Source organism: Hordeum vulgare, chromosome 3H (genome assembly GCF_904849725.1).
Source record: "Hordeum vulgare subsp. vulgare chromosome 3H, MorexV3_pseudomolecules_assembly, whole genome shotgun sequence".
Taxonomy (NCBI): Eukaryota; Viridiplantae; Streptophyta; class Magnoliopsida; order Poales; family Poaceae; genus Hordeum; species Hordeum vulgare.
This window is the reverse complement of record NC_058520.1, coordinates 481,173,322-481,190,988: the sequence shown is the minus strand read 5'-3', so window position 1 is coordinate 481,190,988 and position 17,667 is coordinate 481,173,322. Positions and strand designations below refer to the sequence as shown.

Here is a 17,667-nt window from a genome sequence, read left to right as displayed (position 1 = left end):
CTGTGCATCTTTGATGATAGATGTGCGCAATTTGAGCCAAGGTTGTGTAGGAGTATGTTGGATAAATAAGTGCTTTTGCTGTTCACTGCGGCGGCACCTGTTGAGTTTCTTTTGATGGTTCCATGCATATTTTCCTTTTGTTGAACGGAACAACGCAATTTCGAAGTGCAATTTGTTTTACTCTTGTGCTTCAGAACAAATTTGCGGCATGTTTTATCTCTTTGCGGTCCATTCATGCAATCAGTTTTGCACCTACATACTGCAGCGAAATTATATTTGCTCTACCGGCTGGACAAACTGGGGAGATTACAAAATAATCTGAATATGCATTTTGACCCTAATGTAGTCATCTCCACGGGAGGTCGGTCCTCCACTCTCGTCTTTACAGCCTAAGGCTTGTAGCACCGTTCTTGAATGATGCATCATGATGTAATAATCACTAGGCTAAGTGCAAGATGGGTTAGCGTAAAACCGTAGAAGTTTTAGCGAGATGTCACAAATTCTAAAACTCAATAGGGGGAAGTCAGATTTGGAGGGCGTTCCTTGTGAACGATTCATTCCCTCTCGGATGATCACTCCAGCGAACGTTTTCGTTCGTTGTGCGAACCCATCCATCCCGAACCATTTCCTATCAAGCGTTTTGAGGGGTCTCCTTCTAAAAAGTGTAATTGCTTGCGCTAAAGAAAAACTCCAAAACCAAATAACATTAAGAATACATAAAATTGCAGACAAAGTTTTGTACATGAAAAATAACAATTGTCATTCATGAGAAACTAAATCTGCCATGCCTAAGGAACAAAACAAAGACAAAATTAACAATTATGTCTGAACCTAAGTTGACACTGTTTCATAACTTGCCGACAAAACAATATTAGAAAAAATATAAAATAGTCTTATGAAAGCGTATTTGGCCATGGGATGTTCAAAAATCAATTTTCCATGGTGTACAAAATGAATTCATGAAGGTTTGTTCAACAAAAAATGTGTCCAAAAAGGAATTTACCATGGTATATAAAACACAACTTACAATATTCCAGAAATAACTAACCAAGTTCCAAAAAATATTGACCATGGTCCAACAAGTAGAAAAAGCGATGGCATGAAAATTAATTTTATCATGGTCCATATACAAATTTTCCATGGTAAAATAGGGTTTCGGGTTTTTAGGGATAAATTTGTCATGCTTCGAAAAAAAGAAATGTGCCAGGATCCAAATAAATAATTGCCAGGTCCAAATATAAATTTTGGCATCATAAAATATAAACTTGCCATGGTAAAAAATAAATTAGTTTGCCACGGTCAAATATAAAGTTTGCCATGGTAAAAAAAATAAATTTTCCATGGGCCAAAAAATAGATTTAACATGGTCCATAAAGAAAATTTGTTGTGGTCCCACAAAGGAATTTTTCTATATTGCAAATGAAGAAATGTGCCTTGAATTACAATAAAAAAAATGCCATGACATACACAATAAAAAAAGTAGGATGGGTACGAACTACTTGCCACTGTGCTAAAAAAAACTGACATTAATAAAAAAAAAATGTATACGCTTTTGCCATAAGGGCAAAATACAGTATAATTTTTCCATGATGCTATACGAACAAAAAAGAGTAGCCATCTAGATTCAACTTATTTAGCATTTTTTTCGCCATGAACTTACAGTTAACCATAGTGCCCCCTTAATTACCACATTTTACCCCTAAAAAGTTGCCATGACCCACCTAAATTAGTTGCAATACCCCATCTAAAACAATGTTATCATTTTTGCCACACATGGCTATAGTTTTTTGACGATGGCAAACTAATTTATTTTTGACCATGGATCTTGCCGAGGAGCCATCGGCGACGCTGTTCTTGTTGTTGGTGGTGAGGGGGCGCGCTTAGGAGCGCGAGAAAGGTGGGATTGTGGTGGGTGGCGGCGTGGAAACCGAAGTGGAAGGTGCGTACTTTAGAGGGGGAGTAGTGCTAGCGGGCGCCGGTGGCAGCTGGGTACCTGGGCATGCGGCAAAAATCCCAGGGAGCAGCTCCACGTCGACACGTGCATGAAGACGACAACGTCCCCAGTGAAGAGTGGCTCGGCCAGATCCGCCTCTCTCTTTTCTTTGTCTCTCTCTTAGAGAATGATGGGATTGGGAAGAAGAAGACTCAACCATGCACCTGTTGTGGGAGGAAAGGATAAGGTGTTCACGTTGACGCATCTCTATAGCAAACGAGTGAAAACAATTGATCCTTTTCCCATTGCTTCCGCTCCGCCACACAGTTCATGTGCTGGCTACAACTATCCTTTCTGGAGCTCCCCGTGTATGCCTGACGATGTTGATGTTGGGTCCCTTTGTTGCATCCCGTCCCTTCGAACCTGGATGCCTCGACCTTCCCAAGACCAGATTGAGCCGCCCCAACCGGGTCAGTTATGGACGTGTTCCAAGTGAACCCTAATGCCTCAACCTCCTGCATTTGTGGCGTTGATCTCGACAAGGTGGAGAGATCCAAGGGGAAAAGGTGAGGGGGAAGGGGTGGTCGGTTTGGTATAACTTTTGTTTTTGATAGGGGAGAGTGGTATACTGTGAATAGCGTCGGGATCTGCCGTTTACGTAGCATGTGATTATGTCCTAGAATAACAAACACGTTTTTAGATGAGGATGAAATCAGATTTCAAGTGACCCCTCACGCCTCAACCTCCTGCAACCGTGTCGTTGATCTCGCCAAGGTGGAGAGATCCAAGGGCAAAAGGTGAGGGGTGAGGTGGGGGAGCGAGGTTGGTCTGATTTAGCTTTTGTTTTTGATGAGGAGACCTGCAACCGTGTCTGAAAGGACGTGGATGTCGCCTAAAGGGGGGTGAATAGGCGCTTTAAAATAATTACGGTTTAGGCTTAAACAAATGCAGAATAAAACTAACGTTTAATTTGTCAAGCACAAAACCTAAAACAACTAGGCTCACCTATGTGCACCAACTCCTTATGCTAAGCAAGATAAATAACTAAGTGATAGCGAGATATATGATAATAAACAATATGGCTATCACAAAGTAAAGTGCATAAGTAAAGGGTTCGGGTAAGAGATAACCGACGCACGCGGAGACGATGATGTATCCCGAAGTTCACACCCTTGTGGATGCTAATCTCCATTGGAGCGGTGTGGAGGCATAATGCTCCCCAAGATGCCAGTAAGGCCACCGTAATCTCCTCACACCCTCGCACAATGCAATATGTCGTGATTCCACTAAGGGACCCTTGAGGGCGGTCACCGAACCCGTACAAATGGCAACCCTTGGGGGCGGTCACCAGTACCCGTACAAATTGCTTGGGGCAATCTCCACAACCTAATTGGAGACCCCGACGCTTGCCCGGAGCTTTACACCACAATGATTGAGCTCTGAGACACCACCAAGCTTCTAGGACGCCAAAGCATCCACGAAGAACAATCTCTAGGGTGCTAAGTACCAAAGGGTAATAAGCTCTCAACTTCTCACTTCCACATATCACCGTGGAGAACTCAAACCGATGCAACTAATGCAATGGCAAGAACACACGAAGTAGTCAAGTCCCTCACACTCAAATCCCTCCACAAGAACAAAAGCTATGGAGAAATATGAGAGGAAGAACAAGGAGCTCACAAAGAACTCTAAGATCTAGATCCAAGGGGTTCCCCTCACATAGAGGAGAAAGTGATTGGTGGAGATGTGGATCTAGATCTCCTCTCTCTTTTCCCTCAAGAACTAGCAAGAATCATTGGAGCGATTGAGAGTTAGAAAGCTCTAAGAAGGTCAACAATGGGGGAAGAACACGAGCTCAACGGATAGATCAGGCCAAGGGGGAAGAAGACCCCCTTTATATAGTGGGGGAAGGAATCAGACCGTTACCCCCACTTACAGCCCGCGCACAGCGGTACTACCGCTGCCCACAATGGTACTACCGCTACCCCTGGCGGTACTACTGCTAGCCCGTGGTGGTACTACCGCTAAAGAAAGTCTTCGCAAAAAGTTCGACGGAGAACAACCGCTCAGAGAGAGGTACTACCGCCCCGAAGTGGTACTACCGCCCACCCGGAGCGGTACTACCGCTGCCCCTGGCGGTACTACCGCTAGGACTGCAGCGGTACTATCGCTCGTCACTGAAACAACCATAACTTTCGCATACGAGCTCCGAATCGAGCAAACCCAAGCTTGTTGGATTCAGGACGACAAGAGCTATCCTAACAGCGATGTGAGACCTCTATGAATGAAGAACCGATAAAAACTCCAACATCGAAAACATCATAGTAGATGCATATGGACTCCGTTTTCGATGAACTCGAGCTTGTCATGAAGATGACCATGAGCTCTAAAACTCACGAAGAGAAACACCAAATAAGAACCAAGAAGTATGATGCAAGGATGGAAATGGTTTGAGCTCTCAACGAACGATACGATCGAGCTACTCACTTGCGAGCCCCCCTTGACAGAACGACAATCTATCCTAAAACAGCAAACCTATCAAGGGCAAACCTATACCTTGCACCTTGTCCTCTTGAGCTAGATGACCATGATCTTGGCTTCCTCAATATGGACCACCTTCTTGATTGTGTTGGCTTGATGAAGACTAGTTGATTGCTCCCCCATGAACAACATGGGTGAGCCGCTCTTCAACATATCTTCACAAGGCCATTGCCACCACAATGGATGGCAAGCTTCAAGCATGATATCTTCGTGCTGATCCATTTGAACTTGCACACCGCAATCTTGATGACGATCATCACTTGACGTCATCCTTCATGGGTTGTATGAGATCTTCCTCTAGACGCAAGCCCATGGAAACACACCTAACCCCACATAGAACTCTCAGGAAGACCATGGGTTAGTACACAAACACGTAATGGACAATGCTTACCATACCATGGGATCACTTGATCCCTCTCGGTACATCTTATACGCTTTGTGAGTTGATCATCTTGATTTACTCTCCGTCTGAGATCTTGATCAACCTTGTGTCTCTATGACCATTCTTTGGATAATACCTTGAATACCTCCTTGGTCCTCATATAAACTCCTTGAACCCAACAGGTGGACTTCAAGAAGCGACTATGGACAAATCCTATAAATATAACTTAAGGCAACCATTAGTCCATAGGAATTGTCATCAATTACCAAAACCACATATGGAGAAATATGCTCTAACAGTGTCGTTGATCTCGCCAAGGTGGAGAGATCCAAGGGCAAAAGGTGAGGGTGTGAGGGTGGGGGAGCGAGGTTGGTCTATTTAGCTTTTTGTTTTTTATGAGAAGACCTGCAACCGTGTCGTTGTTCTCGCCAAGGTGGAGAGATCCAAGGGCAAAAGGTGAGGGGGTGGGGTGGGGGAGCGAGGTTGGTCTGATTTAGCTTTTGTTTTTGATGAGGAGACCTGCAACCGTGTCGTTGATCTCGCCAAGGTGGAGAGATCCAAGGGCAAAAGGTGAGGGTGTGAGGGTGGGGGAGCGAGGTTGGTCTATTTAGCTTTTGTTTTTTATGATGAGACATGTAACCGTGTCGTTGATCTCGTCAAGGTGGAGAGATCCAAGGGCAAAAGGTGAGGGGGTGGGGATGGGGGAGCGAGGTTGGTCCTAATTTAACTTTTGTTTTTGATGAGGAGAGAGTGATATCAGTTGTGAATAGCGGAGATCCATTTATACAATATAAGGTGTCCTCATAAAAACAAAAGCTAAATCAGACCAACCTCGCTCCCCATCCCACCCCCTCACCTTTTGCCGTTGGATCTCTCCACCCTGACGAGATCAACGACACGGTTGCAGGTCTCCTCATAAAAAACAAAAAGCTAAATCAGACCAAGCTCGCTTCCCCACCCCCACTCCCTCCGTTTCTAAATATAAGGTGCATTAGTTTTTAAGAAAGTCAACCGTTGTCTATGTTTGACGAACATTATAAAAAAATATATAAATATTTACAATACCTAATATATATTATAAAAATATATTTCAGAATGAATCTAGTGATAATGATTTCGTATTCTAGATATTGACATTTTTATCAATAAACTTGGTCAAAGTTTGACTTTTTTAAAAAATAATACACCTTATATTTAAAAACGGAGGGGGAGTATATGATTACATCCCAAAATAACAAAACACGTCTGAGGATGAAATCGGAGGGGCAATAAAAAATGGACCGAGCACCTCTAAAAAGAAGAAATTTTTCCTTTAGACAACAATCGCCCACCGTGGGGCTCGAACCCACGACCACAAGGTTAAGAGCCTTGCGCTCTACCAACTGAGCTAGACGGGCTTCCTGTAAATGTATCGAAAATATTCTTTTAGTATCCGCTAAGCTTATATGATTCCACGATGCCATTCACCAAAGCAAACGCACCGGTCGGTCGGATCCGACTTCCGATCCCCGCCAGCACCAACTATCCCGCGAAGAGAACCCCACTGCCGCGGCCGGAAATCTCACCAGTCAGTTCATCCACCTAGCTCGCCGTCTCGTCGCCAACCACCCTCCTCTCGCCGGGGAGGTGATCCCGCCATGGCCTCCTGGCTCAAGGTCGCCGAAGGTACGCGCCACAGCCTCCCCTCCCCTCCTTCCGATTCGCCGCCGAGATCCACCCTCCTCCCGGGTAAGATCTGGGGCTTCTCCCCGCAACTCCCGCACTGCACCCACGGCGATAACTGCGTGGGATTACGACGCCGGCTGCGAAAACTGGCGAGCTAGCCTTGGTGCAGTCCCTTGTTCGACCGCCCTTCGGTGTGCGGGCGGGCCAGTTGCACCCCACCTGAACCCATTGCCTGCTGCTGCTGCTGCTGCTTCATACGCCATGAGTTGTTTGTTGGTAATGTGGAGCTGAAGTTTCCTGCTTCTCTGTAACAGACTTGCTCGAAGTGGTTGACCGGAGGGCGAAAAGCGTGGCCACGGAGCTGTCCGATGAGCAGCCTGCTCCTCAGCCTCCAGGTAAACATTACTCGGTGCATAGCCAGCTGCTCGGCGAGTCGGAATATTAGTAATCGCTGGTGTTTGTTTGCTGAAGGATCGGGTGGCCAAGAAGGTCAAGCAAAGAGGGGAAAGCCCAGGGAGAAGGTCGCAACTGGATAAGCCTACTTGATTCCTCTGCAGACTGCGTGCTTGACACCTGATGTCTAAAGTCTGCTGTAAATTCGCATTGCAGGGTCCAATGAAGCTCACTACTGGGGATGCAGGTAACAGAGCAGCGGCTCAGAAGGAGAGAAAAAACAGGCAACCTCCGCGGGAGAGGATTAAGATTGAGAAGATCAAACCTTCGACGCGTGCAGATTCATCAAATGATGATGCTATTGCTATTGCTAGTGCCAGTGAACCTGAAGTCACTTCAATTGATGTTAAGGGAGCGAACGCTGGGAGCACATCCGAGAAAGCAGAGAGCACCACTGCTGACCTTAAAAATGACACAACTGCTAATGCTATCGATAATGCGGTTGAAGTCCAGTCAATGGAGAAAACCCCTGAGGATACAGGTCCCATCACGGATCATTTCGCAGATTCTGGACATTTGGAGAGTGCTTCTGAAACCTCTGCTCCTTCAGTTCCAGACGAAAAAAATGAGCCTAGCAGCAGTAGCCAGTCCCCTGAGATTGGTTTTACAGTAAGTTCGGAGGATAAAGACACGGATGTGGCTGTTATCCAGGAGAGAAATATCTCTGGAGTACCCGATACACAAGGTTCTGGCAAGTTCCAAGATTCGAAGAAGGATAATCTGTCAGATTCACCAGAGATCACACAAAATCAACAGGAACATAAGTCTGATTCAGTTCCTCTGAAAGATCAAGACCAGCTTGAGGAGGTAGGCCATAGCAAATTGCACTCATAATGACCAAGATGTGCTGATGTGAATGCATTCTGTGCTTAAACTGTAGCGTTGTCTTGTTGGTCTTTGGCAGGCTCAGGGATTACTAAAGAGCGCTGCAAAAACTGGCCAGTCAAAAGAAGCTAGATTAGCTCGGGTAAGGATTGGTATAAGCTTAGTGACCCTGCCTCGTTACCTATTTACTTTTGTTGTTCTTAGGTCCAGATGTTGACCCGTTGGTTTATGTTTTACTTACCAACAGGTATGTGCTGGACTTTCATCCCGTCTTCAAGAATATAAATCTGAGAATGCACAGCTAGAGGAGCTTCTTGTTCAGGAGGTCAGATTATGTTACGAAAATTCTTTGCATTTCCCTTTTTTCTCCACTTACTTTAACCCCATGCATGGTAGAGTGGCTCTCTAATATATATTGTTGTTATAACACATAACAGAGAGAGAAATGTAGCTCACATGAAGCTCATATAAAGCAACTACAGCAAGAACTATCAGTATCCAGAGTACAAGGTTCACGAGTTGAATCTAACATGGTTGATGCTTTGGCTGCAAAAAACACTGAGATTGAGTCCCTAGCTAAATCGTTGGACTCTTGGAAGAAAAAAGCAGCAGCTTCAGAAGAAATGCTTGCATCTTTACAGGTTTCATCTTTCATACTCTTTTAAGCTTCTTTTAGCATCTTCCTGTAACAGTATGACCGTTGCCAAAGGAAACCATACATTGTGGCTAGTATTCTGTACAGTTGCAGGGTTTAGTGTATGATTGTATGAACTTCACAGTGGCACTTCACTGCTGTCTTCAATCATTATAATTGTTTGAAATATGCTAGCACAGCGGTCATTCTTGTAGGGATTTGCTACTCACATGTTTTCATTTGTTGTCATGATCTATTTATGATTACGTTGTAGTATGTGTTTTTTTTGCTTTTCCATTTGGAATACCGTGGAGGTGCTTGTGGAGTTTTCTCTCTAGTTGCATGCCGATAAGCTCTCAAGTAGACATGATTTGGAGTTGGAGTAGAAGGATGTTTGGATATTTTGCACTCGCTCCAAGAACTCAAGATTCTTCTCTCATTTGTGGATTCTTGTTGTTAATACTCATTCTTCTGTCTTAAAAAAATCTGTCTGTGCAACTTAGCGTAAAAACTTATTGGTGCTGTAATAACCCCTCCCTCCTAGTTTATTCTGGGTCCTGGAGGGGAGTTGCTCATTTTCATTTTTTGTATGCACATCTGCACGTCCCTGTTTTTTGACACATGGAAAGTCTCTTACAGTCTCTAGCATTCTGTCTTCATAGTTTCAATCAATGGAGCTTCGAGTTTAACCTGCTCAAATATTGAGCTCGAGCTGTGTGTTGTCGCAAATGAGCATGAACCTGGAGTGTCATGTGCTCTCTTTCAGACTCAGATATCAGTGGAAGTCTTGGACTTAATCTCAGGAACTATACCTGTGTGTTTAATTTGTAGATCTTGATATGATCTCTTTTGAATAAAAATCTTGAACAGTATGGCTATACGGGTGACTGTTAACTCTTTTCCTTATGTTTTTAGGCTCCCATAATATAATTGATGTTATCAAATGATAAATTGATTTTTGCTTTCTGCTGATACTAGGAAGATATGGATGGCCTTAAGAGGAACCGCGAGCTTACTGAAACCAGGATCATCCAGGTTAGTAAAATAGGCTTTCTGGGGTTGTATACTAGAACAGATTCATGTTTTCATGTAGTTTTCTAACCTCCGTATGTACCATCTATGTTTTAGGCTCTACGAGAGGAACTTTCAACCGTGGAGCGGAGGGCTGAAGAGGAGCGTATTGCACATAATGCTACAAAGATGGTAATCTCTTGAAGTAAATCTGTTTTATTGCTTTGTCTTTATCATAGTTTCTTATGTTGTTAAATTTCAATATTTTCTATTACATTGCAGGCAGCTGTTGACAGAGAAGTAGAATTGGAGCATCGGGCTGTCGAGGCATCAAATGCTCTTGCTAGAATCCAGGTAATGTTACAAGGTACAAACATGAAGCATCAGGATATGGTCTATTATGTGAGGATGTCCAAATTATCTGCCAATTTTCTTGAACACTAACAAGGAAACTGCATGTTAGTGCTATGTAGATGTTTGGTTCACATTGGTATTTCTTGCAATATCTTGCGCCAAGGGGCATTTATCACAGCCTGTCTCTAATTTGTTTCAACAACTACAAATTTTAGTCTACTACGTTCTAGAATCGGAAGAATGAATAACTCTTTTGAATGCCTTATAAAGTTTACTCCTGTAAGGTCAAATGTTTAGGCATATGCGGGTATGCTATCCTGTTACATTCATCTGTTTATTGGCCTATTTTGTTTTGTTCTCCAGGGGATACATTTGAAGATCTAAGTAGATGTTGTCCTTAAAACAAGTTTCACACTCAAACTGCCAAGATGAGCTAATTCAACATTTAGAAGTTCTAGCACTGTGACTAGGTGGAAACAATCCTATCTAGATTTTAGAGGTTCGTCAATACCACAAGGCCAGCATGTGTACTTACAAGAAACAGCAAGCCGGCTAGAAAATTAGTACTGTAACTGTTATGTTTCTGGGGCTGTGCTTCAGTCAACATATGTGATTTATAGTATGTTTCCACTTATTTATTAAGCTCTCGCTTAAATAGTTCAACTCGTATCCGTTTTATTTCAATTTTAATCCAAATCTTTTACTTGTAATAATGTCACTTAGTTTAGATTCCATGGGTGTCACATGTTAGCCGATTGGTCTCCGATTTTAACACAATCGTTGCTACTCTTAAAACTTTTGTGTGGCTTTCATTCTGTTACTAAAGAAACAGTAGCAAATTTAGTTTGAGCTTGACTATTCTGTTGGCATACAGAGAGCTGCTGATCAAAGCTCATCGAGAGCAATGGAATTTGAGCACAAAGTAGCTGTACTTGAGGTAAATTCCTTTCTGCACTGTGTGTCATAAACTCATATCTGATCAGTTTAGTGTCTGCTATTCACTATTGGTACCCTGGTTGTTTCAGGTTGAATGTGCTTCACTGCACCAAGAACTTCAGGAAATGGAAGCTCGTAATCGCCGTGCTCAGAAAAAGCCTTCCGAAGATGCTAATCAAGCTCTTCAGGTTAGTTTTTTCTTCTAAACCAGATCATCCCGTTTCCCATTACCTAAAATAGAAACAGTTAACAGCAAAAGAGGGGGAAATGGAAAATGTTTTGACACCTATCAGGAAACCCACAGTGCGATCACGGTCTGGGTCACAAACTGCGGAGTTTTTTTTTCCGGGAGAACAGCAGAGATGTTGTAGCACCTCCTGTTGGTATTAGCTACCTTGTAAAGACACTCAGCCAGATAAAATAGTGGCAAAGAAGTAATAACAAGGCATAACAATATATATAGAGAGAGATAGAGAGTCGAACTGATTCCAAATGGTGGTGAAACCGTGAGGTTCTTCAGGTTCAAATCAAAGAACCTTGGTTTCTTTATGGGATTAATATGAGCTGTACTTTTAGCACACTCCATGCATGAGATACCCATATAGCTATTTACTACCGTATCTACAAATGCCTATCTGTATTTATTTATTTTTGCTTTGGAAATAATAGAACTTAGCGTATTGTGCACTATCTTGAAATGTAACACTTTGGTGCTTCTTTCTCTTGCTGCTGTGCTTTTTGGAAAGCAGATACAGGCATGGCAGGAGGAAGTTGAGCGAGCACGGCAAAGCCAAAGAGAGGCAGAAAGCAAGATATTATCCTTGGAGGTACCATTTAATTCATAAGATATCAAAGAATCAGTTGTCAAGTAATAACTCGAAGTTTAGGTAAAAATGCTAATATGACGAGCAGGTATAATATCATGGAAAATGAAAAATATATATCAATGTAGTTGTTTTCATTATAGTAATCAGAACACTTTGTCTTGCACTATTATTTGTTTAACATCTTTATTTGTATGATGTAGGCTGAGTTGCAGAAGATGAGAGTTGAAATGGCTGGAATGAGAAGAGACGCAGAGCATTATTCTAGACAGGTTGTTAATCCTACTCAAATCACACTTTTCTCGTTAAAACTGGGGGAATGCAACAGTTACCATGACCCACCTTCTAACTGGATGAATGCAACATTTACTACAATCCACCTTGTTACCAGATCATACTTAATAGTCAATTTTTTTCCGTGCAAATGTGTCTTCTTTTTAGGAGCATGTTGAGCTAGAGAAGAGATACCGTGAGCTCACTGATTTGCTGGTATGTGCTGAAGCATACCGATTTCCTTTTGTGTCATTGACATTTTAGCCAAGGAGAGCTGATTCATTATCTATGCATTATATCTTCCAGTACCACAAGCAAACACAGTTAGAATCCATGGCCAGTGAAAAAGGTGCATTAGAGTTCCAACTGGAGAAATCATTGAAGCAATTCCATGAAGTGCAGGTTCCTAATTTATCTTCTTCCTATGTTGCTTGTGCCATAAGCATTGTCCTGCCGATGTTCTTATCTTGCTTCCATTCTGTTATCTTTGGGTTCCATTGGATAGGTAGAAGCAGAAAGGAGTAGGGTTTCTCGCAGATCAGCATCATCATGGGAAGAAGATACTGATATCAATGCGCTAGAGTATGTTGACCGTTTTCTTTAATTATTGAGCATGCAGGAAAATATTGTTTTATAAGCATGCCATAGTTTTTGGATGCTGTGAGAATGTCCAGTCAAAAGAGAAGCAGCCTTGTGTTGCAAATTGTACTTGAGATTTCCAAGTTTTAGCCGTGTTCCTCTATTTGCAAGTTCTAGTACAGTTTTAGACTTTTAGATAATTAGCTTATTATATTTCAGGCCTCTTCCTCTGCATCATCGACACATGGCAACGGCAAATCATCAGGTATATGCGTCCAATGAAAATTTGGAGTGCCACACCCTAACATATAGTGGAGAGTACTAATATTTAACCTTGCTTTCTTGGCATTTTTGGTGTTCCAGTTACAAAAAGCTGCGAAGTTTTTAGATTCAGGGGCTGTGAGGGCAACAAGATTTCTGTGGCGGCATCCTGTTGCCCGAGTCAGCCTTCTATTCTATCTGGCAAGAACAACATAATTTTGATCGTTTATGTTTTATTTTAGATCATGTTAAGGCTGATCTCTGATTGAATCTATGTATACTTGTACCAGGTGTTTGTGCATTTGTTCTTGATGTACTTGATGCAGCGCCTGCAGGTACTTAATCATCCTATACTTGCGATTGCATTTATTTATTTTCATTCACGTCATTTCATGCCTTGGTCAGGCAACATGGTGTTGTTTATTCTTCGTTGTATGCATGTATTATCACAGAAAGTTCTTTTGCTTAAACAATTAACCAAAGTTAACTGATCAGCGTGTTTATTCTTCATTGTGTCCATGTATTATCACAGAAAGTTCTTTTGCTTAAACAATTAACCAAAGTTAACTGATCAGCGTGTTGGAATGTTACAGGACTTTGCAGCAGAAGAGACCGTGAAATCGTCCATGGGGGACCTGGCCAATGTGAAGTTGCCATAGGCTTTACAGCCTATCCCCACCCCCTCAGGGATCTAGGCATTGCTATTATAGCTCTATACGCGGCCCTTATATGTTCCTACGGGATTTCGACGATTGCCTGTGAAATTCCTGTGTTCGAAATAGGCCAGCCATTAAGTTTTTTTCTTGGTTTGATGCGGTGTTAACCCAGCTACAATTTTTTCCCTTCCCCTCCCCTCTCGTTTGTAAAGTAGTAACGTTCTTTGGTTGACCGTGGGCTATATAATCCATTCTTTAACACTTATATTGATCACAAACGTAGCAGTTTGACCCGATAATAATAATATATGCGTCATACAGGCCACTTAGAGCCTATTCTTGTACTCCCTCTGTAAACTATATAAGACGTTTTAGGTCGGTATTACTCGAACTGTTGGGGGGTGATGGAGCAAACTGATATTAAACGAGGAAATGCATCCATACTTGAGTTTTGTTTTATTTTGTTTTGTATTCTATTAAATAGGAGAGATTAAATAGTCTCTTCTCATTTGGATACTGCCTGTCTGGTGCACATTGGTTTAAGCGGGGGCTGGCTGTCCTTAGAGCATCTCTAGGAGACCCCGTATAGCCCACTCGTAAAGCTGGTTTACAATTCGTGGAAAAACGGTTTTAAGGGCCGGCGACGCAGACAAAGTTAGACCACGCAAATCAGACCTGTAAAAAAGGATATTTATAGAAGATGCTCTTTTACGGGTCGCCTATGAGGGGTCTGCTCGGGCGCTGTCACGTCGACCTGCAAACCGAAAACCCCCAATAAGCAAATTTGACAATGATTTCAACAAATGAGTTCAAATTCAAACAATAAAACGTACTTCGCGGCGCAGAATGAAAGCATTTCTCTTCGCCCCCGCTATGAATAGTGTTGGCACCGGCCTGCCATCGTCTGTAAATTTCGTGCCCCGCCGGGGGCATTTTCGTCATTTCACGCGTAGGCGTATAAAAGCCAGCCCCCCAATCCCCAGCACCCGAGCCCCCTCCCTCCTCCCTCCATCCCACATCTACCGCCACACTCCCTCCCTTCTCCTCCCATCCCCTCCCCTCTCATCCTTCTCCCCCTGCATCTCCTTCCAGTCCACCCTTCCTCCTCTCCTCCCATCTGCCTCTCCGACCCGGGGGACCCCGGCCCCGATCCGCTCGCCGACACGCGGCCTTTGTTCTCTGCCTCGTCGGCCTGGCCACCTTGAGCTCAAGCCGAGGAGCGGCTTGGGAGGATGAGGGGGGCAGCAGCCAGCCGTGCCTCGTCCGTGTCGCATGGTGGCCCAGATGCATGCGCCCCATGCTCTGCCTCGACGAGCGCGGCAGCTCGAGCCGAGGAGCGCGGCCTCGATTCGGCTCCTCAGCTTGAGCTCCTCCTGGCGAGGCCGGATTGTAGCTTGCCATCGTCAGTTAGTTTTGTTACTTTGTTACCTGGCCTGGGGCTTCACCGCTCTAAGCGCATGAGGATGATGAAGGAGAAGGTAAAGAAGCAGGAGTGAAGATCTTAAGAACCTGATGGAGCTTTAATCTTTATAGTGTAAACCTTTTAAGTACGGTAGTGTTGAACTGCTACTGCACTTTTAAGTATGATGGTGGTGTGCGTGATGAAATTTTGTGCATGCTCATGGATGCTCATGGATGAAAGATAAAATTATTTCTTTTTGTGCTTGATCATGGATGCTCCTTGGTTGGTGTATATAACAACCTAAATTAACCCCTAAACCAGCCCCTTTCAAAAAAAAAACCTCAGCTTCAGTCAGGTGCTGATGTGTGGATGTCTTTTGGTCCCGGTTGGTGTCATCAACTGGGACTAAAGGCCCCCTGCCTGGCCTGGCCGCAGCGGCCACGTGGAGGCCCATATGTCCCGGTTGGTGTAAGAACCGGGACTAAAGGCCGAGGGCATTAGTAACGACCTTTTAGTCCCGATTTCAAAACCGGGACAGAAGGCCCTTACGAACCGGGACAAAAGGCCCTTTTTCTACCAGTGCTCTTCAAAGACCTATATTTAGGAACGGAGGGAGTAGATTGGTTTGGTTTGGGGTGCTCTGATCTGATCCCTTGGAGATGGATTCACTTACATGCATGGAAACGGATGCCCTTTATTTTGTTTCGGTTATATTGTGTTTTTATGCCATGGGCGACATTAGCTATCCTCTGTGTGAACATTTAACTTACTTTTGCAACTAAATATGATTTTACATTTATACATTTAGCTTACAATAATATAATAGCTGGTCCATTTCATTCTGAAGTTAATCTGCTATGTTGCCTCAAATTTGCAGCAATGCTACGGTACGTGAAACTAAAACCCTAAATAGATTAAACAAGTTATACTTGACTATGCTTGCATTCAGTACAGCAAGTGGGTAATCTTCTATATTTCAAGTCCAAACTTTCAATGCATTTTTCTATCTTTTCTTTTTCATGTTTTAGTGATCATCTGCACATCTACATGACTGAATTATGCCATTGTTGATGGTGCACAGGTCTGTTGCATGGTAACGTCAATGCAAAGCAGTTTTCCACACCAGGTTAAAAATATGCAATAATCTAATGGAATCAGGGCGGTGGGTCTATAGGTAGAATGTAGCTATATATATATATGCTCTCAGGGATCATTGACACTTATTTATCTTACAAGTTCTTTTTTCTTAAATTAAACTCAGCACTCAGCATCAAAGATTTGAGAGGCAGAGAGGGATTGCTCAAGTGGAAACAGAGCAAGAATCAGAAGGAGCTCAATATTTTGCTACTACATTACTAATAGCTTTGTCAGGTAATTAAGCTAGCTATACGCGTGTTTGTTCTCTGCTATACCGAGGTCACTATTCTAATTCAGAAAATAGAAACATGCAGTATGATTTAAGAGTCTAATAGCATACGTTGTTAGCATGAATAGACTGTCTGTTGTACATACTAACTAGCAACAAAGTTTAATTCTTCCCATGTAGCGGTCGTCAATGGATACTCGACCAACTCGGACTTTACGTACTTCCTGCTTCATTTCTCCTTTGATTTTGGGAACGCACAAATGCATGAGATAAGTGTCAAAATTAGTACTCAACGACACTTATTTTAGGACAGAGTGAGTATTTATAAACAGGTGTCCAGTTAGAATCTATCTGACTTTGGGTTTTCACATTTCGTTCAAGGTCTTCAGCCCTCATCCTTCATTTGAAAATGTTGTGATATATTTAATTTCAGATTTTGCAGCAGCGGGGCTCACAACTAACGGTGGAGATCGAGCTAATGATCTCACAAAAACTTCTACGGGTTCATCAAACATGAAGGAGGTTAGTTTTTACCTGAGCGGCAACACCGGCCGCCATGGTCTTGCTAGAGCCTACCTAGCCGTGGTAAGTCACCAGCTTCAGGTAGTCTAGGCACAACCAGAAGAGACGCCATGGGGTGAAGCCTTGTAGGGGTGCATCAGGCTGGGCCTCCTCTATTTCCGATGAGTTCATCCTATTTTCTTTCTCCTTCACTAGCATTCATTTTTATGTAATTATTTCATTTATCCATGACATCGACCATCCTTTGTTTCAGTTATTATGAAGTAATGAACAAATGTGTCGTGCAATCCCCGTAGGAAAGAGTTTAAATTAGTTGTTCCAGTCTTTGCCTATACCTTTATGGCCAGTAGGCTTAACTCTTTCGAACTATAAGCTCTTTGATGCTAGGTACAAAGTTTATGATTAACTGAAATCAAATAAGAGAGAGTATCAAATTCAATTTTACTTATTGGAGTTGTCGTTCTATGTTTGCTGCATTGCATTCTTATCAAGCCGTTCTTATCTAACCGATTCTGTAGGTCCATACTGTTTCTTATATGCACTTTTTCCCATGTATTTAGTTGAGAGAAATATTCTTGGGACAACAGAGAGGTGAAAAAGCACCTGATTAGTTTATGGTGCAACAGTTATTTCTTGATTTGTTGAGATAAGGGAGGCTCTTCATGTATGCTTTGTTATTAAACAAAATTGTAGTTCTTCTGATACATAGATTGTTGGCATTAAAAATCATAACATCAATTACTTTTGAAGCATAATAGCGCCTTATGATTTTTTTATCTGTCCACTTTCAAATTACTTATTTTCTATGTCGATACTATTAATCAGTTCCTTGGTTTATATCTTCTCTAACATGTTCATGCTCTTTCCCATACACGATACATAATCTCAAAGAGTTTCTAAACCCATTTGTCAAACACATGGCCATCAAAATCACATTTGGATGTGTTCAGATGCAAGTTCGGGTTAATTGGACTAACTTTGTCTAGGCAGCAAGGTTTAATCAAGTGACATGTGTGTCTTTGTTTTTGAAGGCAAAGAAGGCACACTGTG

The 17,667-nt window shown here is 42.7% G+C and overlaps 2 protein-coding genes and 1 non-coding gene across 3 annotated transcripts; 2 read left to right on the top strand and 1 right to left on the bottom strand.

Moving 5' to 3' along the window:
- Positions 1-6,180: 6,180 nt before the first annotated feature.
- Positions 6,181-6,253, bottom strand: TRNAK-CUU. The gene has a single exon. It is a non-coding gene; the product is annotated as a tRNA-Lys (tRNA).
- A 93-nt stretch (positions 6,254-6,346) lies between these two features.
- LOC123444388 (golgin-84) lies at positions 6,347-13,671 on the top strand. Its single transcript, XM_045121082.1, has 21 exons — positions 6,347-6,521; positions 6,836-6,916; positions 6,993-7,042; positions 7,131-7,781; positions 7,879-7,941; positions 8,047-8,124; positions 8,237-8,440; positions 9,412-9,468; positions 9,562-9,636; positions 9,727-9,798; positions 10,673-10,735; positions 10,824-10,922; positions 11,484-11,561; positions 11,762-11,830; positions 12,000-12,047; positions 12,138-12,233; positions 12,337-12,413; positions 12,630-12,675; positions 12,774-12,872; positions 12,962-13,006; positions 13,265-13,671. Exons 1-21 carry the CDS (start codon positions 6,494-6,496, stop codon positions 13,328-13,330), a joined length of 2,145 nt encoding a protein of 714 aa, XP_044977017.1. The 5' UTR covers positions 6,347-6,493; the 3' UTR covers positions 13,331-13,671.
- A 651-nt stretch (positions 13,672-14,322) lies between these two features.
- LOC123444387 lies at positions 14,323-16,912 on the top strand. Its single transcript, XM_045121081.1, has 4 exons — positions 14,323-14,805; positions 15,811-15,903; positions 15,991-16,100; positions 16,529-16,912. Exons 2-4 carry the CDS (start codon positions 15,878-15,880, stop codon positions 16,705-16,707), a joined length of 315 nt encoding a protein of 104 aa, XP_044977016.1. The 5' UTR covers positions 14,323-14,805; positions 15,811-15,877; the 3' UTR covers positions 16,708-16,912.
- The last annotated feature ends 755 nt before the right edge of the window (positions 16,913-17,667 follow it).

Bases quoted from the DNA above. Each gene is read 5' to 3' on its own strand.
- LOC123444388 (XM_045121082.1), top strand. From the start codon at position 6,494: ATGGCCTCCTGGCTCAAGGTCGCCGAAG. The intron at 7,043-7,130 runs GTCGCAACTGGA...TTCGCATTGCAG, and splicing joins GGGGAAAGCCCAGGGAGAAG to GGTCCAATGAAGCTCACTAC. The intron at 13,007-13,264 runs GTACTTAATCAT...GGAATGTTACAG, and splicing joins ACTTGATGCAGCGCCTGCAG to GACTTTGCAGCAGAAGAGAC.
- LOC123444387 (XM_045121081.1), top strand. From the start codon at position 15,878: ATGGAATCAGGGCGGTGGGTCTATAG. The intron at 15,904-15,990 runs GTAGAATGTAGC...AATTAAACTCAG, and splicing joins TCAGGGCGGTGGGTCTATAG to CACTCAGCATCAAAGATTTG. The intron at 16,101-16,528 runs GTAATTAAGCTA...ATTTAATTTCAG, and splicing joins ATTACTAATAGCTTTGTCAG to ATTTTGCAGCAGCGGGGCTC.